At 46.0% G+C, this 27,550-nt stretch overlaps 1 protein-coding gene across 1 annotated transcript in view; it reads right to left on the minus strand.

Annotated features, from left to right (window-relative positions):
• Positions 1-474: 474 nt before the first annotated feature.
• Tmem131 (transmembrane protein 131) overlaps positions 475-27,550 on the minus strand; it is a 166,096-nt gene continuing 139,020 nt past the window's right edge. The window contains 15 exon segments of the mRNA XM_036167547.1: positions 475-1,491; positions 2,501-2,658; positions 3,173-3,270; positions 3,464-3,560; positions 3,642-3,763; positions 4,600-4,762; positions 8,222-8,371; positions 8,552-8,676; positions 10,388-10,515; positions 13,258-13,436; positions 17,646-18,232; positions 18,604-18,762; positions 26,052-26,161; positions 26,163-26,238; positions 27,326-27,512. Coding sequence (XP_036023440.1) covers positions 1,207-1,491; positions 2,501-2,658; positions 3,173-3,270; positions 3,464-3,560; positions 3,642-3,763; positions 4,600-4,762; positions 8,222-8,371; positions 8,552-8,676; positions 10,388-10,515; positions 13,258-13,436; positions 17,646-18,232; positions 18,604-18,762; positions 26,052-26,161; positions 26,163-26,238; positions 27,326-27,512 — 2,624 coding nt within the window. The 3' untranslated portion in view covers positions 475-1,206.

Genomic DNA, 27,550 nt, shown 5'->3' on the forward strand with positions numbered 1-27,550 from the left:
TCTTGTTTCCTCAAGCCACAGGATTTCCTGTCACCACACTCCTGTGTCAGGAAAGCTGTCACAGCATGCAGTGGCCAGCTGGCACAAGCCCCTTTTTGAGAAGGGTGAGTTGAGTGGTGCCAGATGGGACTTCACAGCCTCTTAGAAGCTGAGTGTGGCATGGGGATCCCCAAGTCTTCAGATGTGTGCTGACACATGAGTGGTCAAGGGTGTTAGGCACTTGTTTTTAGGCTGTTCTGTTTCGGTTAGAGGTGGAGGAAAAGCCTCTCCCTGGAGGAATCTAAAGAGGCTTCCAGGTAATTTTCTATCAGGGATCCTCCATAGTCATCAGGGGAATTTTAGGAGAGCACAGCTGCCTGTAGCCATGAGAAACTACATAATGCTTTAAAACCTATCCACTCCAGAGTGACACCATGGCCCACTGTGGTGTGAAATGCATCTTGTGTGTTAAGAAAACAGAACAAAACAATTCGAGGCTTTTGAAAAAAGCATTTATTTCAAAGTACAACACAAAGTTGTATTTAAGAAATACACAATCTTGTAATGTCAAGACTTGGCTATGTGCATTTCAGTTCATCTTTAAAATAAATTCAGGTATACAAATGGTACATACCTCAAGTACAAACAGCACAGAAAATGCGTGTGGTCTCCACTGGATGCCTTACATTCAGCCATTGTTCTTATGCTGGCTTATGTTTCTGTAGTCTGCTTTTAAACCAAGATAGCCTTACTTTAAAAAAATACTCTGTATTTTCAGCACAAAGTCCTCTTACATTTTTAAAATTAGATCTTGGCGCATAATATTGTGTAATTATTAAAAACCAAACTTGGTAATTTAGTAAAATTGTCACATGCCAGGACATGTCAATCAACTCAAATTTCTCCCTTAACTGTAATGCCAAATTTGTGTTCTTACAGATAAAGAAAGCAGGGAAGAGACAGGTAGGGAAGTGGGCAAGTCAAGATTTCAGATGGACAGGTCGTAGAAGTTTGTGGCTGAGTCCAGACTTTTGTCTACAAGCACAACAGCAAATCTCAAGAGTATCATAATTGCAAGAAAGATCTGGAAGAAGCAAGTGGAACAAGCCTGCCCTGCAGAGGGGGGAGAGGGGGGAGCAACAGTGGTAAGGGCCTTCAGAAGATGTCTTGGAAACTGGCATATCATGATCTAGATGAGGGGCCCCCACTTTTGTTTTTTGCTTAATTTTAATTTTCATGAGGGAAGTGTGAATTAGACCAAGGGTCAGAGCTTCTTCTTCCGATTGTGGGGCTCCATATCCGCCAGGGGTTGTAGGTCTGTCCCAAGTCGTCAGCTGGACCAGAGGCGGAAGGAGTGTGGGCAGTGGTGGAGGTTTCCGAGCCCATGAGACCGATGCTTGATAGCGTGTTTGTTGGAGTGGTGAACGGCAGAGCACTGTTGAGGTTGCTGGACCAGATGGAGCTGCTGAACGGAGTGGTGGACCACAGGCCACTGGTGTTGCCAAGGATGGACTGTGACAGAACAGAAACACCCAGCAGTGAGCAGGAGGTGGGCCTGGCAGGCAGGGGAGGTGGTGAGGCTCACACACAAGATCATACATGAATGGAGTGGCCCACAGACTCAGTTTTATTTATTTTAAAGCATATTCCGTATATTTAGACACAGCGAGTCTGGGCATGTGCTGTGGCATTTTAGGAAGGCTGGTGAATCCCAGCTGGTGGACCCAGCACACAGCCTGCTTTTTATGCATGGGTATCCTGGGGCACAGGCCTGTGTGGGTCCTGACTTGTATCAAGATGCAGAGCTAAACAAGTAGGTGGGAAAGGGGCTTGCAAAGCCCCAGCAGCAGAATGACCACCGATGTGTGGAGAGAATTTGGTGGCTTGCTTCCAGGAACGGTTAAGGTGGGAGCTGCTGCCGGGCTGTTACCAAGAAAGACACGCTCTGGGCTCTTTAACAGCCATGAAGCTTGTACACCCCTCTACCATGCATGTGTGATTTAGGAGTTTCTGAGGCAAAGGTGCAGGAGGTCCCATTTTTCCGCTGTCCTTTTCTGGGGTGAATCCATTATTTTCTTGGCAAGAGGACCATTTGGGAGCACATTTGTCTTTGCAGAAAGCTTAGTTAGGAGCCAATGTAGAGAAGCTGAAAGGTGGTGAGTGCTTCTCAGAACTTCCCAGCTTGCTGTGGGAGGGAGGGGGGAGGGGGGAGGGGGGAGGGAGGAGCGGGCCTGCCCCTGGAGCCTCAGCCAGCCAGGGTCACACCTGTGCTCTGCTTCACCCGAGGGAAGAGGCGAACACAACAGAACCGTAAGGAGGGCCTGAACTACACTGCTCAGTTTTCTCAGGACATCTTGATTCATGCTTGTGAAGAGCACAGTGGGCAGGGACAGAACCTGAGAAACAGTGGAACCTGAGAGCGCGGCCCCTTCCACCCATGGTGCTCTGCTGCTTGTGACTGTAACCACAGTCCAATGGCAACACAGGTAATGACGAGGAGGGCCGGGGCTTGAGTACTCACAGCGGCTGTGTGGGTTGGTGAGCTGGAGCTGGCTGGCCAGGAAGGGCTGGGGTCTGTCGCTGGAGCGTCCCAAAGGTAGGAGGGGCCACTGCTGAACTCATTCCAACTTCTCTGGGATGACTGACTGCAGGGTCTCGGCAGCCCGAGCTTGCTGAAAACTGCAGAATAGAGGGTGGCCAAGCGCCCCGTGGTCACTGGGGTGAGGGCCCCTCAGGGCCATGCACTTCAGCAGAATAGAGGGTGGCCAAGCGCCCCGCGGTCACTGTGGTCACTCTGTGGTGGTCTGGGATGCTCTCAAGAATTATGCACATGGCACACAATCTGGACACTGAACTCATCACTAGATGACGTCAGGATGCAGCTGTCCGCCACTGACCTAGTGGCTAATTGGAACTCACACTCTGCCTGGCACAAGCAGAGGTCGACTTCACACCAGAGTCCCCCTTAGAAGCTCTAAGGCATGTGCTTTGGAGCACAAGCCCATTGACAGGCCCTTCTGCACCGTGTCCTGCCCTTGAGAGCTGTACATGACTTACCAGCTGCTGATGCAAGTGACAAGGAGACCCCTGCCTAGACCGCAGCCACCTCTCCTCTACAAGGTGTCACTGACATGTCAAACAGACTTTTCCTGTCCATAAGCCGCCTCTTATAGACCTAGGGTTAAATACTTACCACCCGTTAGATTAAAAGAATTTCCAAAGGCCGAGAACGAATTGAGGGGGGTGAAGTCAGGGCTGCTTGGGTTGCTGACAGGACTCCACAAACCCGAGCTGAATGTTCAGAGGGGGAAATACAAACAATGATGGTGAGTGAAACGGGCTTATCACACAGCTCTCCAAGGAGAGGGCTCAGCTACGGAAGCAAAGACAACGGCAGACCCACAAAGTGGCTGCTGTGTACGATTAGGACCGCTGCCCACCTGACCCCGGGAATCGCAGCCTCGACAGCTGAGGGGCCACTTACCTGTCTGAGCCATCACTGTCAACAGGGATGTGTGAGATGCCAAGGCTGCTGGGAAAATCTTGTTTGCTTGAAGACATCTTGGCAAAGCCATTCGCTCCTGCAACACAGGTTGTGCATCAGCACAGGGCAAAGCTGGCCAGTGTTCAGGCGTGCCAGGCCGTGGGAGCAGGGCACTTACCCGGGCTCTTGTCATAGCCTGCGGTGACTGCAGCGAAGGTGGGGTTGCCGTTCTTGCCCGGGAGAGAGGCTGCCTTCGTCAGCTTGCTTTTGCTTCCACTAGGCTGCTTTGCCTTTGTGTCACTTGAGGAGGAAGGAGAGAGAGCGCCCTCACTGCTAGTGCCTACTGTGGAGGCACATCAGGCACCTGTCTTGGGTGGGAGCGGGATTCTGCTGCTCCAGACCCAGGGATGACAGCCCAGGACTGCTCAGAACACAGCGAAGAAGCCCTGTGAACGAGTTCTGGGGCCCAAGACCGCTTAATCACACAGCAAATGAGGGGGAACAGAAAATGGGAAGATAGCAAAGACCAACGCGGGTATCACAATTTAGGGACAGAAAAGGTGGAGATCACATTCTAAAGACTCTGAAGGAGGCCACTTAGCAAAGAAAGCTGTCAGCTAACCTAACTGGTGGTGCTGACAGGACAGGTCCATTCTTCCCGGGCCATAGTTACACACAGTGAGGGTCCCAGGCAAGTAAGACCCCCCGCACTGTTCTGTCAGCCACTGCCTCCATTGACCACTATGGGAGCAGCCTGACAGCAGGAACTAAGCCTGGATGGTACTGAGACGGGGTTGGTACAGAGGGACGCCACCAGCCTCTGAGCACAGCACCTTACACACAGTGACAAATCCTTCTAGCTACCAAGCCAAAGTCAATAATGGTGTCTTCAAGTCACTGCTCTGTCTTTTAGGTTAAAGCTTGCCTGGCTCTTGGATGAGAACACAATTCTAGAACACTTAACAGACTTGTGCATGGACAGAGTAAGATCACTGATGGGTGAGGAACCTGTAACAGGAAGAGCTAACCCCAGGCAAGGGACCTAATGATGGAAAAATGGGTCTGTCAGGCTGAGTGTGTGGCTCTAAGCGTCACCGTGACAACCAGGTGATGGCAGGTGTGAGCAGTGGGCCTACCTGCTGGAGCTGTTGACGATGCTGCTGTAGCTGCCTCGGGATGTGAATGGGCAGGGAGCGGTGGGCGGAGATGGAGAGGCCGGTGTTGGTGAGGTCTGATGTTGTTTTAAGAAAATGTCTGCATTGAGGGTTTGCAGAGACAGTTTATAAAGACTGTCAGTAGCTGGAAATGAACAAAAGGTCCCATTAATGTGACATTTTAATCTGAACTCTTCAGAATCAGTTATTTTCGATACTCTAAAATGGTGAAATTCAAGTACTTCTATAAAGAAAACAAAGTAAGCCTCTTGTGCATTCTCATTAAAGGTGCCAAAGAGAGGAAACTCGAATCTCTCTGTGCTCTGGGCTTTCTGGGAATGCAGGCGCTTGCTCCACAAATGAAGGACAGGATAGTGGCCCTCTTCACTGTCACCCCAGGCACAGCTGAAGCCACTGCCTGGGGACCCGGGGGAGGCTGAGCCTTCTCCCAGGGCTAAACTCGCAGCAAGTAACACGCACCTGTCCTCAAGTCCGACAGGATCCCTCTCTCAGCCTCAGTGTGAAGGGGCAGCTGTGGCCCTGGTCTACAAGGCTGCGAGCTCTCAGTGTATTCTTGGGCCTTAAACGGAATGTCTACACAGCTGCTTTAAACACTTTAGAAAAATATTCTGATGTCCTGTCTGCACTCAACTGGAAAAAGAAGTAATTAACAGAAAACCCATCATTTCACACCGATACTGTGTGCACTTTGGGAGGGCTCCACCCAGCTCTGCACAGCACCCCACAGCTCCAGTGCCCCCTTCCCCGCCCTCCCCTGAGTCTGCCCTGTGCTGATTCCATGTCAGTGGCACTGACACCTTTCTCCTTCCTTAGCCTGCAGCCTTGTCCACCTTCACTCTTGGCCACAAAGGTGGCCGGCTGCTCTGCTGCTGCCCGCACCTGGTGTTCATCTAACACACTGCTGCTGAAGGGTGACTTCTGGACAACCGCTCAGATCTTCCCTATTCACTCCTTGTGGCACCTTCTCTGACCTTCCCCTGGTGAAAGATCAAACTGGGTGCAGGCTATGCTTTGCTATGGCTTGGGGAGGAAATCTTGGGGAGGAAAGTGTTGGAGGCTTGGTCCAGCAGCAGTGTTCAGTGTGAGGGCTGTCAATGGATTAACAGCTGAACAGACTGTTAATCTAGTAACCTCTTAATGTTAGGGAGTTGGGGTGTAACCTTGAAGGGTATATCTCTCCCTAGACCCTCTTCTCTCTGCTTCCAAGCTGCCAAGAGTTGAGCACCTTTGCTCCGCCACACCCTTCTGTCATGCTTTCTGCTTTGCTACAGACCTAGAAGCAACAGTCAGCTGGCCCTGGCTGAGCCTGCCATTCTGAGCCCAGACAGCTTTCCTTCCGGGTTGTTCATGGCAGGAAAGCTGACTAGCGCCCTCTGCTGGCTTGTTTCTCCTGAGTGCTGCCCCAGGGAAGCTAGTGTGGACTGCCCAGCACAGCAGGTCGGCCCAGCATGGCAGGTGCACTTGACAAAAGCAGATGGAATGAAACTGGGGAGGTCAGAACAAGCCTTCTGGCATAAGGCCTGAAGCCGGAGAAGAGAGGAGGCCCAAATGTATCACTTCACGCAGTTAGAGAACCTTTGGCTTCAGGTACCATCCCAGACCCCAGATGGTCCTGGGTGCCTAACAAATCAGACAGGGAGCAAGGGAGCAAGCAGTACTCCTCTCCATGGGCCTCTGCATCAGCTCCTGCTCCCTGGCTCCTGTCCAGCTTGAGCTCCTGCCATGACTGCCTTGGAAGACAGACCATGATGTGGAAGTGTAAGACACCACCCCCCCCACCCCCCGGTCGCTTATGGTCACAGTGTTTCATCACAGAACCTAACCAAGACAAAGCTCCAGCTAAGGGCCGCCAAGTGGATTATACACGGGCCACAGGCCTGGGCAGATAACTGCTCTGTCCTAGCTCTGAAGTCAGTAGTGTCCTGCTAATAGGCACTTAGAGGTGTGACCTGAGAAAGATGGAAGCTCAAAGGGAGGAGCAGGCAGAATGTGAGCTACGGCAGTGGAGGTGTCACAAAGGACAGTCACGGCATCAACTGGGCTCTTCTGGCTGCTGGTAGAGCTACGCAGTGACACTGGTGGGAGAGCAGGCTCCAGGGCTTGGGACCAGACCAAGGTCTTCTCTAGCTAGAAAAGCACAAAGGGGCGGTACAGACACGGGCCTTGGCATCAGCTTCTGCTGCAGCTGGCCGAGGAGCTCTGGCTGAGGAGGATTTGGCAGAAGTTTCGGCGCCCACTGTGCTGCTCTCACCGCTTCCCTTCTGAGGCCTGAAATCCCATGGAGCCGGAGCCCACTGGCCTTCCACTGTGGCTAGCTGCCGGCTAGGTCAATGTCTGGAAGGCTGGCACCCCTCTTCTCTGGTGCTCAGTTCCACAGATTTGTCCAGTTATGTTCAAGAGCGTCACCGACTAGCCTCAGAACAGTCCTATGAAACGGGACCTGGGGACCACGATCCTGCTTCCTTGGTGCAGAGGAAGGTCAAAGGGAACTCTAAGGAGACAATTATTCTCCCAACAGGTATGGACCACTAGTTCAGGACCACCTGAATGACCAGACTTGTATTTCTCACGACCTTCGACAAGGTATGGACAGTTTGACGGCAAGCTGTGGCACCAGACTCCTGGGGCGTTTTTGGCTGGTTCATGCATTTAGGTGCAAAGGTTAGAGGTGGCGTGCTTGGTGAGCATCTCACCTCACCGTCCAGAGCTTCGGGTACCCATGCCTCCTCCCAACCTTCATTACTCAACCCGACCGAACCTGTGCTTCTCATTTCCTCCTTGGCACAGAGCAGCCTGTGCAGGTCCACTCTCTCACAACGGTGAGGGGATGGTCAGTGCTAGAGCTGGGACGGCTTGTCTCCCCCGACCCTCATGACAGTGGTTCTCAACCTTCCTCATGTTGTGACCCCAACCACAAAATTAAGCTCATTGCTACTTCATAAATCATTTTTCTACTATTATAAATCATAATGTAAATATCTGATGTGTGACCCTGTGAAAGGGTCGTTCACCCACCAAAGCGACTGCAGCACACAGGTTGAGAACTACTCTCTTAGGACCTCCTTTTCTTGGTTCTTTGGTCTCCATGTTAGGCTGAAAGGACGAGTGAGATTCCCACCTTACTTCAGTAGAGCGAGCTTACCAAGTCTGAGGCAAGGTCAGGAAGGGGGTGAGGAACGTGCACACAGGCTGTGTTAGGAAAGCTGGGAGTGAATGCATCTCCACAGGGCACTGCACTCTGGAGTCACACTCGAGGACCCCCAGGCAGTGCTCCTAGAAAGCAAAGCACCCTTGGATGGCCACTCTCCTCCCTAGCCAGAGAAAGGTGTGTTGACACATCAGCTCCCTAGAGCAAAGAGCCCTACTGTGAATCCTCTGTTACTTTCTCTGGTGTAAATACCTCAATCTCCAACAGCATTCCTTGCCCCTGGCCAGATAGATGCACTCTGGGCTCTTGCTGGCTAATTGAGGTTGGCTATAGTGGGGCTACCCACAATGATTTCTTCTGAAAACATCCTCAGCCTGTAGCACCTGGAGCTGGGGGCAGCTCATGGAACAGAGCAGCTTCTACACCTATACTTACAGCTGCTGGGCTTGTGTACTGGCACAGCATCCCATTCCGGTGGAGGAGAGTCTTTTTCACCCTCTGAGCTGCTGGTATTCCCTAGTTCTTGACTGTTGGGGAGGAATTTCGAGAGGCCAACTGGCCTGTTGTCCACTAACTTATTTGTACCTGCATAGAATCAGAAAGGAAAGTTAATGGGGAAGGGTTTTTCTTTCCTGAGTCTGCTTCACTGAATCCTCAACATGGCCTTGGCTTCATCACAGAACTAGCAGCTAGTGACTGACTGCCACTGGACACTTAGGAAAACAATGAATCATGAAAACATCTCTGTGATCAACATGACAATACCTTTTGTTTTCTGGGAATTTCGTGATTTGGATCCACTTGTTAGTGTAGTTGGAAGAGGAATCTTGGTTGGGAGAGTTCTACGCTGTTTATTTTCCAGTGAGGGGGTATATGGGAGTTCGAAGGAACTGAAAGAAAAACAAGGATGCAATAAAACCAATTTATCCTGTTGTTTGGAGCAAGGGTGTGTATCATTAAGAGCACAATTATCCCATAGTTCAACTGCATGCCTTGTTGATAGGGTTTCCTGCCCAGTTCTATAGTAAAGAAACTTGTTTAGCTATATTTATAAGGGACTGGGGTCAAAGGACATTTGTTTTTGCATATGTCACAAAATTCTCTCTCTCTCTCTCTCTGAGACAGGGTCTCACTATGTAGCTTGGCTGTCCTTCAACTCACAAAAACTGCCTGCCTCTGCCTCCCAAGTGCTGGGATTAAAGGCGTGTGTGTGGCACCATGCCAGGCTCCACAATTATTTCTGATATTAGTTAAAGAGATACCAAACCAAACAAACCAGACGGTTTCTGTTAGCCCAGATCAATAAAATTTTAAGTAGTATAGTACACTGGAACCGAACCGAACCGAACCAAACCAAACCAAACCAAACTCCACCACCCATTTATGGGCAAGACTACAAACACCACAGTGTTACACAGTCTTCTGCCCTTCTTCCACTCTGGCTGACATGGTTATTTTAAAATCCCACATTCTAAAAAATGGCAGAAGACTCAAAAGACACAGACACCCAGCCCTGGTGGAGGCCGGGTGGGTCATATTTGGGAAAGTCATCAATAATGGTGGGGGTGTATTTTACAAAGCTTAACTCTGCCACTGTAAAATTAATTGGCTTTTAAGAGAAAAAGGTGCCAAACTATTTTATTTTTTGCTAATGTGATATTCCTAAATTAAGCCAGATGGTTTCTAGAAAAAGTTTAAGGCTTTTAAGTAAAATGGACGATAGCCAACTGACGTGAAGTGATCCTGTCTACAAGGGTGAGAGAGTCTTTGAGATTGACCCTAATAATGGCCAGCTTATTTGAAAAAAATGAGTACACGACAGCAGTCAGTGTAGCTCAGGCACTGGGACCTGGTGAAGAAGAGAGCTGGCGACAGCCACCGAGACAGCAGGAGCTCCAGGATAATGTCTGAAGTATTCCTCACAAATCTAAAGCTCAGACTGACAAGCCAGGACATGTCTTCGCCCTCCCTCCCCACACTTCTCCAGCTCCTGCGGTGCTAACACTGAAGTCAGTTCATCAGAAGATGCTAACCCAGTTTAGTGAAAATAGGAATAATCTTAGTCAACAGCCTAGCAGCTCACACATTCATTTTCCGTGGAACAGTCTAGAGAAAGCCTCTTGACAAGGCCCACCTGACCCTGTCCTGTGGGTACTGGAGTTCTTCAACTGTAGAGCCGTCTCACCTCTACAGTTGACACCATCCCTGAACATGTTTTAGGGAAGAATAAGCTCTTCCAAGGTTTACAGCACAGAATTCTAGACCCCCAGGTTAGTGGCAGAGCAGGCTCCAAGCTCTTCTTGAGAAAGTTACAGACTCCCACTTGTGACTGAACCACCATCACCTCTGTGTACAACTGAGATGGCTCTCAGCCTGGGAACAAATCAAACTCTCACAACAGATTGCTAACCCTGCCCTCTACACACCTGGCATCAGAAGCAGGTGGATGTCCCTAACCAGTGACAGTAGATGCTAGACATCAAAGCCCAGAGGAGCATGAGGCAGCCCTTGGCTTTTGGGGCCCAAGCCCCCTGGGAAGTGACTAGAGTGATACCTGACTCCAGCAGCGACCCATGACACCCACCGTGTCTCTGCACTCACCTGACTTTCACATCTGTGGGGATTTCTTTCTTAACATTTAAAAGCTTTTTGCTTTTTGGCTTCACTTGAGACATGTCACTTTCGTGTTTCTCTGGCATGGCTTGTTTTCCCTTTTGCTTTTCTGTGTCCTGTAAAAGATGCATATGTAGTTGCTCAGAGGATTAACAGAATGACTGAAAATGGTTTTTATTTGAGATGAAGACACAAAACCTAAGCTAACAGCTATACATGTCAAATATACAGGCCTTGCTGGCCTGGAACTTTCTATGTAGACCAGGCTTGGCCTTGAGCTCAACGTTCACCTGCCTGGGCTTCCTGAGTGCTGGGATTAAAGGTATATACATCACACCTGTCCCCTAAACGCCTTTCTTGAAATCTATTGTAGCTGTCAATTTTGCAGCTGCTTTTAATTTGGTGTAATGGTATTCTGAGGAGTCTGAATGATAAAGGTCATTCAGTTTTACATGCATGTCCTAACAAGAAGGTGGGCAGTGGCAGCAGCCATTAGTAGCTTCTTATTGAAGTACAGGGAGTAAAACCTTGTCTCCACTTATAAGAAAGATCTAGCAAAGACTATGTTGCAAAGCCAAACACTTGCAGCAGCACGTGTTACCCCCAGCACAAAGCTCAGCCCAAGAGAACATCTGGGAGGCATCTAGTTGCTCCACTGCAACTAGCCACAGTGCTGTGGTAGGTGTATGGCTCCACAAGCATGAATACCCATTCACTTATTCAGCTCACATTTACTGGCTATCACCTTGGTGCCAGGCAGTAGGGTTATCAGGGAGACAAAGCCTCTTCCCCCAGGTCATCAATCCTAGAGAGAGGGATACACACATGGCAGCAGTGTGGCCTGGCCTGTACTATGAAAATGTCCTTGGCCATGGCAGAGCCCAGAGGATTTCTTAGGCCCGGCCTGACTGAGCAGCTTGCCTAGGCAATAAAAAGCTGCACTGTAAAGCCCATACTACAAAACTGGCCACCATTGCTGCTTCTGGCCCTTGGCCAGATTAGAAAACATGCAATGAGCATTTTTAGAGCAATGGGACATGTTAACATATCCACATATGAGCTCAGAGGAGCTGTCCCCTGACAGGCTGGGAATCCACTCAAAGACTGCTGACGCTGCCTAGGGAGCTACGCACATAGTGGGCGATGTACCAACACAACCTGGGTCATCATCACGCTGATGATGGGCACCTGGGCTGATGGGCAAGGCACACTCAGCAAAGTGGTCAGCCATGGGTGTCAGGGTCAAACATGGGAGAACCATAACCCACCATCTGTCCGGCCTCAGTGTGGTGAACAGGCAGCCTAAACTTAGCAGGCCAGTTTACTTAGCTGTTGAAAGTAAATAAACAACAGGTAGTGGTCACTCAGGCCACCCTCCTCCCTATCCTACGCCTTCAAGGGCTTTCTGAACCCATGGTTAGATGTAGGGCATGGAGCAAGAGCTCTCTGAGAGGTTGTGGGCCTTATCCTTTCACAGTAGAGACACTTCTCTCCGGCCCAAGAGCTGGCTAAGTAAAGGCAAGGCCTTCTGTCCAGCACTGCTACCCAAGCACCTAGTATTAGGTGCTCAATACACATTTGGTCAAAGAGTGGGTAGAACAGGGATGCCATGAGATGGACAACCCACACACTGAGGTCAGTCAGAAGAAATGCAGCCCCAGGGCTCTGCACAGGGTGCTGGGCAGTAGGACTAAAGCCCATCCAAGGGAGGACCAGCAGGCATAGGACTTTGAGGAGTGAGCGCTGAGCCTTACTGGTGAGGAAGCAAATGGTACAGAGATGTGGGAACAGAAGGCATGAACATGTGAGGTGGGAATGATGCTAGTGGTATAAAGAATGATGGTGGCCAAGTTGGCCAAAGAAGAGACATTGGGGTGATCAGGGAAGAGGCTGGAAAGGTAGGCAGGGAAGGTCCTGGGATGAAAATGCTTGCCAGATGCTGACACCGCTGGGACTCTACTCAAGGCTAGTGGCTGGTATCTGGCTTCTCGGGTTATCTGCTAAAATAGGAACCAAGTCCAATGTTCCAATACAACTTACAAATTATATGGAAGTAGGCAGAGCACCAGGTCAATTGCAAGGGAATGCAGAGGGGACATGAGGCCATGTGGGATGGTACTTGTGCGTCTGAGGTGAAACATTAAATCACCCAGTGGACAGAGCTGGGCATGCTTATGAATGGATCACTTAGGCCACCAGACAGAAACCAAAAGCCGGATTCTGGTCCACAGCATTAAGCACTGCACAGACCATCTTAAATCTGAATACACTCCCCTAAAGTGGAAAATGGCAAAGCAGAGTCAGCGCCTGCGTTTCTGTACAGCATTTACAACTCCCACTGCTGGACATGTGCACAGCTGTGACATGCCAGGTGTTCAGCAGCATTATTCTTAATGTTCAGTCACGTGTCAGCTGCTGACTCAAAGGAAGGGACATGTTCTCCACGTGCCAGCATGCCCTGGGCTGGGATCTGGGTCCAGGTGACCACTAATGGTATCTGGGCCCCACTCCCTCTGGGAGTCACTGTTGCTCCTGCCTGGGGTGTGTGTGTGAGCTGTCACTGAAACCCTGTTTCCAGCATGACTATACAACTGAACAGGTTCAGGTCTTCCCCTGTGATGTTTAAAGAAAGCCAGGAACAGGTTTCATGAAGTGGCGAGATTACCATCCTGGCTGCTTCCTAACTTTTCAGCAGGGTTTCGGTTTCTAATTAATATTCTGAAATGATCTTCCCCAGGTGAAATGACATCACCAGATCCCAGAGCTGGGGTGGTTTCTGCAGGAGTAAGGGTGTAGGCGTGCCTGAAAACACTGAGGACACATGCTTAGTAGGAGTGACAGGAGTCAGGAATTTGTACCTCCCTGAGGAGTGGTTCTGTGTCGGGGTTGGAGGTCTCTGTGGTGGTGGAGGAGCTGTCGTCATCAGCCAGGGTGTCCTTCAGCTCATCCTCCTGGGGCTTTCCCTTTCCCCGCTTCTCCTTCTCCTCTTGCTTCTTCGGAGGCTTAGCTTTGCGTTGTTGAAGAGATTTTCCTTTCCCTGGGGATGGAAAATCAGAGTAATAACAAAGCTTGATCCAAAAAGCTTCAAACCCAAAGCCAAACTTGTAAAGTTCTGTTTGGAGAGGGGCTGGTTTCTTCTTTCTCTATGTTTTTTCCTTCTTGACTTAAAGCTGTCCAAATTGGGGTTGGCTTTATGAGAAGATTGTTTTAAAAAGTCGGCTTTGTTGAGACACAGCTGACGTGCACTGGACTACACTCATCTCACAGATACAGTTTGGTGAATATGTGTAGACTTGGCTGATCTGGCAAATTGGCCTGAAAATATCTGACAGAAAGTGATGGAGCTTTGAAAAAAAATCCTGAAAGCCTCTGGAATGTGTGGTGAGACAGGCTATCAGTGAGGAAATTGTCAGATGAACTTTGGCATCACCTGGAGGTGCTAAAACCCTGGTAGCTGAGCCCTGCTGGCTGGATCCCATCCTGGCCTTTCCTGTTTGCAGGGTCACAGTGAGGAATAACAAAGCCCTTAGAACGGCAGTGGCACAGGAATGCCATGCAATGTCACACTGGCTATGTGCAGAGTCAAACAGAAAGCTTAGTATTTTAAATGATCTGGATGCTACCAGAAGCAACCACAACATAGTCTCAGCCATGTTCCAGGTGCCAGAAATAGAGTACTGAAAAGGCAGACCCTTGCCTCTCGGGGCTATGCTACAGAGTCTAGAGAGAGGCACAGAAATCTCCAGATTCTAGCACTGCAGCTTGAACCCAGAGACCCCGTCAGCTGCGGAAGGCACACTTCAGAGCAGTCTCTGGGAGGCATCCTTTTAAACACAAGAGTGAAAACAGCGACTACACACTTGACCTAAATCCTGACGTTTGATGCTTACCTCAAACAATGCCCCTGCTCCTGGCCAGCCTGGGGATGAAAATTTTGACATCTGTAACAGGGGGTGGCAAACTAGAGGTGTGGGTGAAATCTGACATATGCTTGTTTTGCATGGTTTAAGTGGTTAGGAAAACAAAGATGTCTTGTACGTGTTGGCTAGCACTTCCCCGCTGAGTCCTGCCCTTAGTCTCATCTAGGCCTCTACAATTAATTCCTGTCCTCAGTACTGTATGGTTTTGTAAAGGTTATGGCAATCCACTCACTTCAAAGCCAATGCTGTCCTGCTCCTCATTCAAGACACGTTTTCTGGGTACTACATGAGCGTATCCTCCCCCCTCAACCATGCCGGCACCCAACGCCATCACCTTTGGAATTTCATTTTTCTGGTTTCATGGAGCGGCACACTGCTGTGATGGGCCTGGCCATGCTGCTTTCTGGAGGAATGTGGAAAACTTTGGGGTTTTGGATTAAGAAAGTGGTCAGTGATGTAGGTGGGGCTCAATGGGCTAGCCTAGTGGGAGCTTAGAAGACAGTAGTGCTGTGGACAGTGTGGACTATGGAGGCCCAAGCTCAAGAGGTTTCAGAGAGAAAGAATCTTAGAGACCATTCTTGTGATATTCTGGCATAGAATGGCTACTTTTTGCCCTTAAGAATCTGCTTGAGGCTGAAGCGTTTGGGACTACTTTTGTTGGCAAAGGCGATTTCCAGACAGCCTGATGTTGGTTCTTTCTCAGGGTTACTAGTGACCACTCTTATGCAGATCTACAATGACAAAGAGTAAGCAGGACCAAAAGAAAAAATGTACAACTTGAAGAAAAAGAAAGCCCCAGCAAACTGAATGTCGGAGTCAAACCCTGTGCTCAAAAAGCTGAGAAGTCTCAAAGCCCAATGCAGATGGAATAAAGAAGCGGTACCTCGGGGCAAGACCCCGCCAGCTGGTCCTTCAACTTGGGAAAGGAAAAGGCCCTTAGCCCTAGATCTCTTCTGGCCCCCCAAATCAACAGGTCAAAGCTCATGCAAATATAATTCAAGGAGGGGGAGGTTCCATCTCACACAGGCAGCAGAGCTGCATCAACCAGGTGTTTGTGGTTCTGGCTTGAGAGTCATAAAGAATATAGGAGTAAAAGGCCAGGATCGCCTTAGCTACCCCAAAGCTACGATGACAGAGCTGTAGGATGCCTGCCAGAGAGAGCTACATGCAGGAAGTAGAAGCAAGCCACAAGAGAGTAGTGACTTGTCCTCAGCAAAGCTGGAGGCAGAGTCATGTAAGCCCTTTGACACTGGACATAGAGCTCCAGAGCTTGCCCAGCTGGTTTGCAGTCTTGCTTTGGTCCAGTATTTCCTCACCACGCTCCCTCTCCTCCCTTTGGAATGATAAGATATATTCTGTGCCAATGTATGGTGGAAGCATGAGATTTGCTTTTTTTATTTTATGGGGGTTACAGTTAAAAGACTGCTTTGAGTCCTTAAGACTTTTGATTTTTTAATATTATTTTAAGATGTGGAACATTTGTTTAATGATGCAAAGATGTGTTGCATTCTTTTATGTTGCATTTTTTTTTTTTTTTTAACTCTGTGAAGCTGTGTTACTGTGCCTGTGTAAAACACCTGACTGGTCTAATAAAGAGCTGAACGGCCAATATCAAGGCAGGGGAGAGACAGGCGGGGCTGGCAGGCAGAGAGAAAATAGAAGGAGAAGTCTGGGAAGAGAGATTGAGGAACTAGAAAAGGAGGAGAGGAAGATGCCAGGGACCAGTCACCCAGCCAGACACAAAGTAAGAAGGAAAGATATAATACTTGGTCCCCAAATGGCAGAATTGTTTGGGAAGGATTAGGAGGTGTGTCACTGGGGGTGGGCTCTTTACAAGTCCACTTTAATTTCAGTAGTATCTTTCTTCCTGGCTGTTGTTCAAGATGTGAGCATTCAGCACCTGCTCCAGTGCCGTGCTACGTGCCATAACCGTGGAACCACGAGCCCCTTACAGGCACTGCCTGGTCACAGTGTTTTGTTACAGCATCAGAAAAGCAACTAGGACACCTGCCTGGTCCTGCTGCAGCTCATGCACCTGCCCAGTCGCACACGCCACACTCACGGCAGTCTTTTCTCCCTTGGTCTCCCACCTTATCTGTACCTTATCTGTAACTCTGAAATCCACCTCCCCCAAATCTGTTTTCCCCCAACTTGCTTGAAATGAAGTGTACCATGACTGATAATTTTTGGTGGTACTACCCAGCTGAATTGATGAAAGCCTGCTTGTCGCCATGGGAATCACATGGTCTACATGCCACATTTCTTTCCAAAGTTCTGATTTCCCAACCTCTGTGGCCCTGGATTACTCTGAGGCCTTGTTACTGCCGGTAAGTTTTACTCCTGTTATACTTGAGCAGCTTACATCCCAGGCTGCACCTGAGAACCTGTTACTGCCCACACTGTTTATTCTGAAACCTTACACTCATGCCTCATTGTCAGACCTAGCTCTGGCATTTCTTGTCTGATTACCCCACAACTGGCCTTGTTGTTCACACTTTTCCTGTTTGTAAGGCTCCTTCAGGCAAAAGCTCTTTCCCTGACCACATGATCTGGCACATCCCTTACTCTTTTGCCAACAAGCAAAAAACAAAACAAAAAACACTGTTACTTTCTGCTGTCCCTGTCCTGTAGGCCAGCGTCTTTGGTTTCACACATTATCATCTCATCTACATCTTTTGCACCCTTTTCTTACTTAGAGAAGTCAGTGTGTAGCCTGGCTGGCATCAAGCTTGTGACAACCTTCCCACCTCTGTCTCACCAGCAGTGGGATTACAGATGCGTGTCACCATGTACAGCTTAAAAAAAACCCTATTTTTGAGTTAAAAGATAGATAATTTGGTTTTAGCACCATTTCCAAAATCATTTTTAACAATGGCCGTAACACAGTTATCATAGGCAGATGAGAGGGTAACAGGATATGCCATCCAACAGGTTTCTGATTTGAGAAGCAAGAGGAGAATACAGCTTTTTTTTTTTTTGGCTTTTTGAGACAGGGTTTCTCTGTGTAGTTTTGGTGACTGTCCTGGATCTCACTCTGTAGACCAGGCTGGCCTCGAACTCACAGAGATCCGCCTGCCTCTGCCTCCCAAATGCTGGGACTACAGGCGTGCGCCGCCACCGCACGGCCAGCTCTATCTCTGATGACTACTGGTTGCTTCTGTTTGCCCTGGGATCCAAACACCAGCCGCTTCCCCCAGGAGATGGTACCAGCCACCAAACCCTTGCCAAACCCTTGCCACCGTGCTGCCCACACTGCTCATGGTCCTGACTGCCCCTCGACCATGCCTTCCCTCAGATGCTTGCTCTTCTGAGGGAGGGAGGGTTACCTTTGCTTTTTGACAGCGGTGACGGAGGCCGCTCTGTAAACACATCTAGGGGTGGGGGGTCATGGTGGTCAAAGTCTTTGTCCATGGCTTCTATGAGACTGGTGATGTCAGAGTCCTCTGAGCTGTGCCGAGTGCTGCTGGCTCGCTCTGGGTGGGAAGAGTGTGGGAGGGGGGCAGGGGAGAGCCTTTCAGGCGGAGGCTCCTGGTGTTGAGGCACTGGCGGTGGAGGCTGTGAGTGCTGCTCCAGCGGGCTGTGGTCATGGTGCTGGCTGCTGTGCGGGCTCTGCTTCGCCCCTTTGGACTTTCTGCTGGCTGTGTGACCCTGGGTCACCGCACTGGCCTCCAAGACTAGGGGGCTTGTTTTGCTTGTAGACTGTGAGGTGGCTGCTTGTGCAGAAGTCCTGCTCGACATACTTGAGCTGTTTTTGGTTCTGACATTGTCCACGTCAGCTGAGTTTTTGCCGCTGTGGCTGCTGTGTGGGTGAACTGACGTGCCACACTGCCTGTGACTCCCTGTACCAGGCCTGGAGGATGAGCTGCTGTAGAAACCCCTACCATGACTGTGTTCGCAGCCGAGTGTGTTCAAGCTGAAAAATGGATCAATTGAAAAATCAGTAAGCAGCAACTTCCAATCTAATACTAAGAAAAAATTTCATCAGTAACTCTATCACAAAGAGAAACTAGGAAAAAACAGCAGGAAGGGCCAAGAGCCACAACCTTCTACAGTCATTCCCTCTGGAAATTATAAATCAGGTTAGTGGTCTAACTAATATCTATGGAGATTTTGTCCCTGATAAAAAAAATATCTTGTATGAGTTCTCAGTAACTGAGTGCCAGATTCAAGGTTAGAATGGATTTTTTTTTTTAAACCCTGAGTGAGGATACATTCCTGTTTCTTGTAATTATATCCACCAAGTCTATGTGTACTAGAAAGTGGATTTTCAGCATGTGAACATACTTTCCTTCAGATGAAATACCAGCGATTCTCCTGAGATCAAATGTCCTTCCCACATCAAAGGGCGGGTTGGAAGCTTCGAAGGATAGTCGCCTTCGAAATGGCTCCCAAATTCCTTGAGCTTCCAAATAGGCTGTTCCAATGACCAGGAGAAACAGCGCACTGTGGGGCACAAAGGGAGGAGTCAGCACTCTTTGCCAAGACAAGAATAATATATTTTTTTTTGGGGGGGGGCTTACAATGTAAAAAACTAGATATGCATGCAACACATTTTTAAAAGACAAGATAAAAAATAGAGCATCATAGATCAAACACAGTTTGCACACCAACTTTATTTTTTTTGACATCAACTTATATATATATTTTGTGTAGGGGTGTTTTGGCTGCATGTATGTTGGTGTACTTATGTGCATGTGGTGCCAATGGAGAGATGCCAGAAGAGGGTATTGGATCTCCTGGACCTGGAGTTAGAGACAGTTGTGAGCTGCCATGGAGGTGCTGGGAATTGAACCTGGGTCTTGTGGAAGAGCAGCAGTGCTCTTTCTTACCCATTGAACTGCCCCTGCAGCCTTTGCAGAGCAACTGTAAAAGTGCAGGACCTGACCCAGACGCTTCACGTGCAGACAACATGTCAGAAGAGATGACACCTGCAGCCTAATCTCTCCTAACCAAGAGGAACTGGATGGAGGTTCAACTCTGGTTCCCTGAAGGATGTGTAAGGCAGCTATAAACTAATTTAGATGCGCTTATATCTGATGCCCTACCATACATAAAGAAATAAACTGAGAGAGTGGCGGCAGAGGCAGGCAGAGTGGTGGCAGAGACGTGGTTGTAATAAAGACCAGAAACTGAGCTATTACCCTCTCAGGAGTTAGTGAAAACAAGGAGATTAAGAGCTTGGAACAGGGACGCCTTTAATCCCAGCACCGGGGTAAGGAGCCATCTCCGTGGGATGCAACCAGAATGGATCCAAACACTCTGTATGAGGCCAACCCAGGGCCCAGCTGCCGATCCTGCGAAACCCAACAACTTGGAGGTGTTGGTTGAAATTGCCCTACTGAACAACCTGCTCAGCTGAGATCCATCCAGGAGGATTCAGAATCCTACAGACTGCAGTCTGAGGAAACAAGATTAGCTGAGGAGTTGATGAAAGAGCAAAATGTGACCTGAGAACACAAAAGAAGGCGCCCACCAGCCACCGAACCAGATCACCAGAATCATAAGCCTACACTACACTGACTGGGAACAGGTCAGACCCCATCTCCACACTGGCAGATTAGGTCTCTAGCCCCTAGGCCCTATCCATTGGAGTCCCAGGGACCAGACAGCTACCTTTCCCTGTTCCCCCACAAAAACAAAACAAAATGAAGAACCCCAACTCCTACAAACCTAACAACCACTGAAACCATAAGAATGCCCTGCACCAACTGGGAACAACTTCTCCCCGAGATAGAACCCACTAACACTGATTGGACTAAGCTGCTCCCGAAGAAAACAGAGCCCAACAGCACCAATTTAACCAACAGCTCCTAGTGGACCAAGACTAACAATTAGAACAAGAGAGGCACCTTCAGACACAGGCACTGCCTGCACTGAGCAGAGGGAGAGATGAGTAGACGCCAGTGCAAAAATACAGGCAACATGAAGACCTACATGACGACATCAGAACCTAGTGACTCTACACCTGCAAGACCCAAACATACCAAAGCAGAAGAAACAGAAGAAATCAACCCTAAAAATGACTTTAACAAGATGATAGAGACCCTTAAAGAGGAAATGAAAAACTCCATTAAAGAGGAAATGAAAAATTCCCTTAAAGAAATGGAAGAAAAAACAAAAACAAAACAAAAAAAAAATTGGAAGAAATCAAAGAAAGCCAAGAAAAAGTAATTAAAAAGATGAAGGAAACAACTCAAGATTTGAAAATTGAAAATTGAGACAATAAAGAAAACACAAACTGAGGGAATGCTGGAAATAGAAATCCTGACTAAACGAACAGGAACTGCAGATGCAAGCATAACCAACCGAATGCAAGAGCTGGAACAGAGAATCTGACACTGAAGACACAACAGAAAAAATAGATTCGTCAGTCAAAGAAAACACTAAAGACAAAAAAGTCGTAACACAAAACGTCCAAGAAATTTGGGACACCATGAAAAGACAAAACCTAAGAATAATAGGGATAGAAGAAGGAGAAGAATACCAACTCAAAGGCACAGAAAATATATTCAACAAAATCATAGAAGAAAACTTTTCTAACCTAAAGAAAGAAATACCTATGAAGATACAAGAAGCTTACAGAACACCAAATAGGCGGGATCCAAAAAAAAGGTCCCCTAGCCACATAATAATCAAAACACTAAACATACAGAACAACGAAAAACATATTAAGAGCTGCAAAAGAAAAAGACCAAGTAACATACAAAGGCAGACCCATCAGAATAACACCAGATTTCTCAACAGAGACTCTGAAAGCCAAAAAGTCCTGGACAGATGTAATGGAGACACTAAAAGACCACAGATGCCAACCCAGACTATTATACCCAGCAAAAACTCTCAATCACCATAGACGGAGTAAACAAAATATTCCATGATAAAACCAGATTTAAACAATACCTATCCAAAAATCCAGCCCTACAGAAAGGAAGGAAAAATCCAACCTAAAGAAGCTAAACACACCCGTGAAAACTCAAGCAATAGATAATCCCACACCAACAAATACCAAAGAAGGAAAATGCAACACTACCACAAAAAACAAAACAAAACAAAAAACCAAAACAATAGGAATTAACAATCACTGGTCATTAATATCCATCAATATCAATGGTCTCAACTCACCTATAAAGAGACACAGACTAACAGAATGGGTAAGAAACAGCATCCATCCTTCTGCTGCATATAAGAAACACACTATAACTTCAAAGACAGACACTACCTCAGAGTAAAGGGCTGGGAAAAGGCTTTCCAATCAAATGGAACTAAGAAGCAAGCTGGTGTAGCTATCCTAATATCTAATAAAATAGACTTCAAACTAAAATCAATCGAAAGAGATCAGGATGGACATTACATATTTATCACAGGAAAAATCCACCAAGATGAAATCTCAATTCTGAACATTTATGCCCCAAATACAAAGGCACCCACATTCATAAAAGAAACATTACTAAAGCTTAAATCGCACATCAAACCCCACACATTAGTAGTGGGAGATTTCAACACACCACTATCACCAAAAGACAGATCTACCAGACTGAAATTTAACAAAGAAATAAAGGACCTAACAGATGTTATGACTCAAATGGACTTAATAGATATATATCTACAAAACATTCCATCCTAACACAAAAGAATATACTTTCTTCTTCTTCTTCCATCCCATGGATCCTTCTCAAAAACTGACCACATGCTTGGTCACAAAACAAATCTCAACAGATACAAAAACATTGGAATAACCTCTTGTATCTTACCGAACCATCATGCCTTAAAATTAGATTTCAACAACAAAAATTATAGAAAGCCTACAATCTCATGGAAACTGAATAATGCCCACCTGAAACACCAATGGGTCGAGGAAGAAATAAAGAAATTAAAGATTTCCTAGAATTCAAAGAAAATGAAAGTACAACATACCTAAACTTATGGGACACTATGAAAGCAGTGCTAAGAGGAAAATTCATAGCTCTAAATGCACACATAAAAAGACAGAGAAATCTCATACTAATGACTTAATAGTACAACTGAAAGCTCTAGAACAAAAAGAAACTCACCCAGGAAAAATAGACGCCAGGAAATAATCAAATTGAGAGCTGAAATCAATGAAATAGAAACCAAGAGAACAATACCAAAAAAACAACCCCCCCCCAAAAAAAAACCAACAACCCAAACAACAACAACAACAACAAAAAATCCCCAATGAAACAGAGTTGGTTCTTTGAAAAAAAATCAACAAGATAGACAAACCCCTAGCCAAATTAACCAAAAGGCAAAGAGAGAGCACCCAAATTAACAAAATCAGAAATGAAAAGGAAGACATAACAACAGACAACGAGGAAATCCAGAGAATCATCAGGTCATACTTTAAAAACCTGTACTCTACAAAATTGGAAAATCTGGAAAAAATGGACAATTTTCTGGATAGATACCACATACCAAAGTTAAATCAAGACCAGATAAACTATTTAAATAGACCAATAACCCCTAAAGAAATAAACAGTCATCAAAAGTCTCCCCCCCCCCAAAAAAAAAGCCCAGGACCAGAGGGTTTCAGTGCAGAATTCTACCAGATTTTCAAAGAAGAACTAATTCCAATACTCTTCAAATTGTTCCACACCATAGAAACAGAAGCAACATTATCAAACTCTTTTTTATGAGACTACAATTACCCTGACACACAAACCACACAAAGATGCAACAAAGAAACAGAATTACAGACCAACCTTCCTCATGAACATTGATGCAAAAATACTCAACAAAATATTGGCAAACTCAATCCAAGAACACATCAAAAAATTATCCACCATGACCAAGTAGGTTTCATCCCAGGGATGCAAGGATGGTTCAACATATGAAAATCTGTCAATGTAATACACCATATAAACAAACTGAAAGAAAAAAACCCCACATGATCATCTCATTAGATGCTGAAAAAGCTTTTGACAAAAATCCAATACTCCTTCATGATAAAGGTCTTAGAGAGATCAGGAATACAAGGAACATTCCTAAACATAATAAAGGCAATTTATAGCAAGCCAACAGCTATCATCAAATTAAACGAAGAGAAACTCAAAGCAATTCCACTAAAATCAGGAACAAGACAAGGCTGTCCACTCTCCCCATATTTATTCAATATAGTACTTGGAGTTCTAGCTAGAGCAATAAGACAACAAAAGGAGATCAAAGGGATACAAATTGGAAAAGAAGAAGTCAAACTTTCACTATTTGCAGATGATATGATAGTATACATAAGTGACCCCAAAAATTCTACCAGGGAACTCCTACATCTGATAAACTCCTTCAGTAAAGTGGCAGGATACAAGATCAACTCAAAAAAGTCAGTAGCCCTCCTATACACAAATGATAAAAGGGCTGAGAAAGAAGTCAGAGAAACATCACCCTTTACAATAGCCACAGATAATATAAAATACCTTGGGATAACACTAACTAAACAAGTGAAGGAACTTTTTGATAAGAACTTTAAATCTCTAAAGAAAGAAATTGAAGAAGATATCAGAAAATGGAAGGATCTCCCATGCTCTTGGATAGGTAGGATTAACATAGTAAAATATGGCAATCTTACTAAAAGCAATCTACAGATTGAATGCAATCCCCATTGAAATTCCAACACAATTCTTCACAGACTTGGAAAGAAAAACACTCAACTTCATATGGAAAAACAAAAGACCCAGGATAGCTAAAAGAATCCTGTATAGTAAAGCAACCTCTGGAGGCATCACCATCCCTGACCTCAAGCTCTACTACAGAGCTATAGTAATAAAAACAGCTTGGTACTGGCATAAAAACTGACATATAGAATCAAATTGAAGACCCTGACATTAATCCATGCACATATGAACACCTGATTTTTGACAAAGAAGCCAAAACTATACAATGGAAAAAAGAAAGTATCTTCAACAAATGGTGCTGGCATAACTGGATGTCAATATGTAAAAGATTACAAATAGATCCATATCTGTCACCATGCACAAAACTCAAGTCCAAGTGGATCAAAGACCTCAACATAAATCCAGTCACACTAAACTTAATAGAAGAGAAAGTAGGGTTGGGCGGTGGTGACGCATGCCTTTAATCCCAGCACTTGGGAAGCAGAGGCAGGCGGATCTTTGTGAGTTTGAGGCCAGCCTGGTCTACAAAGTGAGTTTCAGGAAAGGTGCAAAGAAAGCTACACAGAAAAACCCTGTCTCAAAAAACAAAAACAAAAAATGAAAAAAAACGAAACAACAACAACAACAACAACAACAAAAACAAAAAAAAAAAAAAAAAAAAAAAGGAGAAAGTAGGACATACTCTTGAACTCATTGGCACGAGGCATCACTTCCTAAATAAAACACCAGCAGCACAGACACTGAGCACAACAATTAATAAATGGGCCCTCTCGAAACTGAGAAGCTTTTGTAGGGCAAAAGACACGGTCAATAAGACAAAAAGACAGCCTACAGAATGGGAAAAGACCTTCACCAACCCCACCTCTGACAGAGGACTGATCTCCAAAGTATATAAAGAACTAAAGAAACTAGACATCAAAATACTGAACAATCCAATTAAAAAGCAAACTTGTACAACCACTGTGGAAATCAGTATGGCGGTTTCTCAGAAAATTGGGAATTGATCTACCTCAAGACCCAGCCATACCACTCTTGGGCATATACTCAAGGAATGCTCAATCATACCACAAAGATACAAGCTCAACTATGTTCATAGAAGCACTATTTGTAATAGCCAGAACCTGGAAACAACCTAGATGCCTGTCAACTGAAGAATGGATTAAGAAAATGTGGTACATATACACAGTGGAGTACTATTCAGCAGAGAAAAACAATGACAGCATGAATTTTCAGGCAAATGGATGGAACTAGAAAATATCATCCTGAGTGAGGTAACCCAAACCCAGAAGGACAAACGTGGTATGTACTCACTCATAAGTGGATTCTAGATATAAAGCAAAGAATAATCAGACTGCATGCAACCCACAGAACCAGGGAGGCTATATAGTGGTGGTGGGGGGTGCCCTAGGATGACTGTGGCTTATAGTAAGTTTTGGTTTTTACTCAATTACTGGGCAAGCCTCAATCAAACATTTCACTATTAGGATAAGAATTTGTACTGTATCAAGCTGATAGAAAAATAAATTTAAAAATGGGGAAAAACCCAAAAATACAAAACAAAACAAAACAAAACTATGTATGGAGTGGAGAGTTGGCTCAGAGGTTAAGAGCACCAGCTGCTCTTCCAGAGATCCTGAGTTCAATTCCCAGCAGCCACATGGTGGCTCACAACCATCTGTAATGAGATCTGGCGTGCAGGCATGCAGGCAGAACACTGCATACATAATAAACAATCTTAAAACAAACAAACAAACTGAAAAAAGATAAGGAGACAAAGGCCTTCAAAAATATTTCTACTGTTTTATGTTTCTTAGGCACACAATTACGTCAATTACATATGCCCAAGTAAGGCAACTTTACCTGGTATTTTGTGCCACCTTCCTTATGAAACCAGCATAGACTTCATTTGTTAAGTGAGTACTAAAGATAAAAGGACTTCTTTATTGTATATGCCACCCAGAAATGGTTCAGGTGTAACTGTTCCTACCAGTATACAAGCTTGACCAAGTCAGGGTCTCTGCTTTGTCTGCTGGGATATCTATCCTTTGAGAAAAGTGAGAGGCAGAGTGGGCCCTGAGTGAGAAGCAACCTTGAAGGAACACACTGTACCTCATTACACCCGAGATGATGATGTACAGAGCTAGTTCCCAGTTGGGTCTGGGGAGGGCTTCTGCACAGGCGGCCAACATGTGGTATGGAAGGGAGGCATTCAACACAAAACACAAACTCGGAGCCGCTGGTTGTTACAAACTTCAGTTCCCGAATAACTCTGGAGGCAGTGAAATCCGGGGTAAACCTAGGGCGAGGACAAGTGGTGAGGGTCATTTTCAAACAGATTCACGCGGTTCTTTTCTGGTCCCTCTGTTTTCGTTTGTTTTTGGATCTAGGCTTTCTTCCTAATGACGTTTTAACAAAGCCAAACCGAGCACCATCCCTAGAGCAGTTCTGTCCCTTCCTGCATATTGCTTAGGGCCTCACGTGCTCTCTTAGATGAGCTTTCTACACCTGGAGCTGGTGCCGCCTTCCGCCCCAGACAGTTCGGTGGCAAGTGTAGTGATGTGTGTACAGTCATTACAGATTTATATGTAATGTGTATGTCCATGAACGTAGTACTAAACATGAGAGTGCTGGTTAAACAGCCACAGAAAGTCATAGGATTGTTACCTAATCAAGGGCAGAGGTCATAGTTATTACATTGTAATAAATTATCAATTACTAAAATAACTGCATCTAATACTGAGGGCCTAAACGCTGTCTTCTGAGTAAGTTCACGTTCTTAGAACACATAGAAACAATGGTTCATGAGAGGCACAGGCCTCTGCTCTGTAGCTGAGACACTTCCAAGTTACACTAACATCTTATGCTTTACAACAACCTTAAAAATAATATTGAAATTGGTTTCTAAAAAAGTAGTTTCTAAGATTATCTGATCCAATTTAAGGACAGATAAAGTTTTACAATGTTGGAAACAAAAATATATAATAAATATTTCAGTTGAAGTTAAGTGGAAAAAAGCCAAACACATTTGTGATAGAGCTTTAAAAAAAAATTTTTTTTTTTAAACTTATGTTCATGTGTGTATGTGTATTTTGCCTGAATGTATGTCTGTGCACTACATGCATGCAGACGCTGCAGAGACCAGAACAGGACAGTTCCCCCAGGGACTGCAGTTACAGAAGGCTGTTGGCCACTATGTAGGTGTTGAGAATTAAACTCAGCTCCTCTGGAAGAGCAGCCAGTGCTCCTAACCAGTCAGCCAACTCTGCAGCCCCTGGCAAAGACCTTTTTAAGTATGGAAATGTATCTTTACGTGGAAGGACTCTAGTGTTAGTAGTGGAAAGTTAGGCACTGAATTAAACCAGTGTGAACAAGCACATACTTACAGTATGATTATGTCTCTAGAGGTGTTGGCACTTAGTGCAAATTCTTGACAGTTAACTACTTTAAAGCCATATCCTTCACAGGCATACCCACTGATTTCAATAGTTTCTACACGGATTTCAAGTTGTCCTGTATTCTCTACTTTGAATGTTCTTTTCAATGTGAAATTTGGTTCTCTTAGTTTCAAACCTAAAGAGAAAGAAAAAAAAAAAATCAGATGTATGGAT

The sequence above is a fragment of the Onychomys torridus genome, chromosome 18 (genome assembly GCF_903995425.1).
Source record: "Onychomys torridus chromosome 18, mOncTor1.1, whole genome shotgun sequence".
NCBI classification, from domain to species: Eukaryota; Metazoa; Chordata; class Mammalia; order Rodentia; family Cricetidae; genus Onychomys; species Onychomys torridus.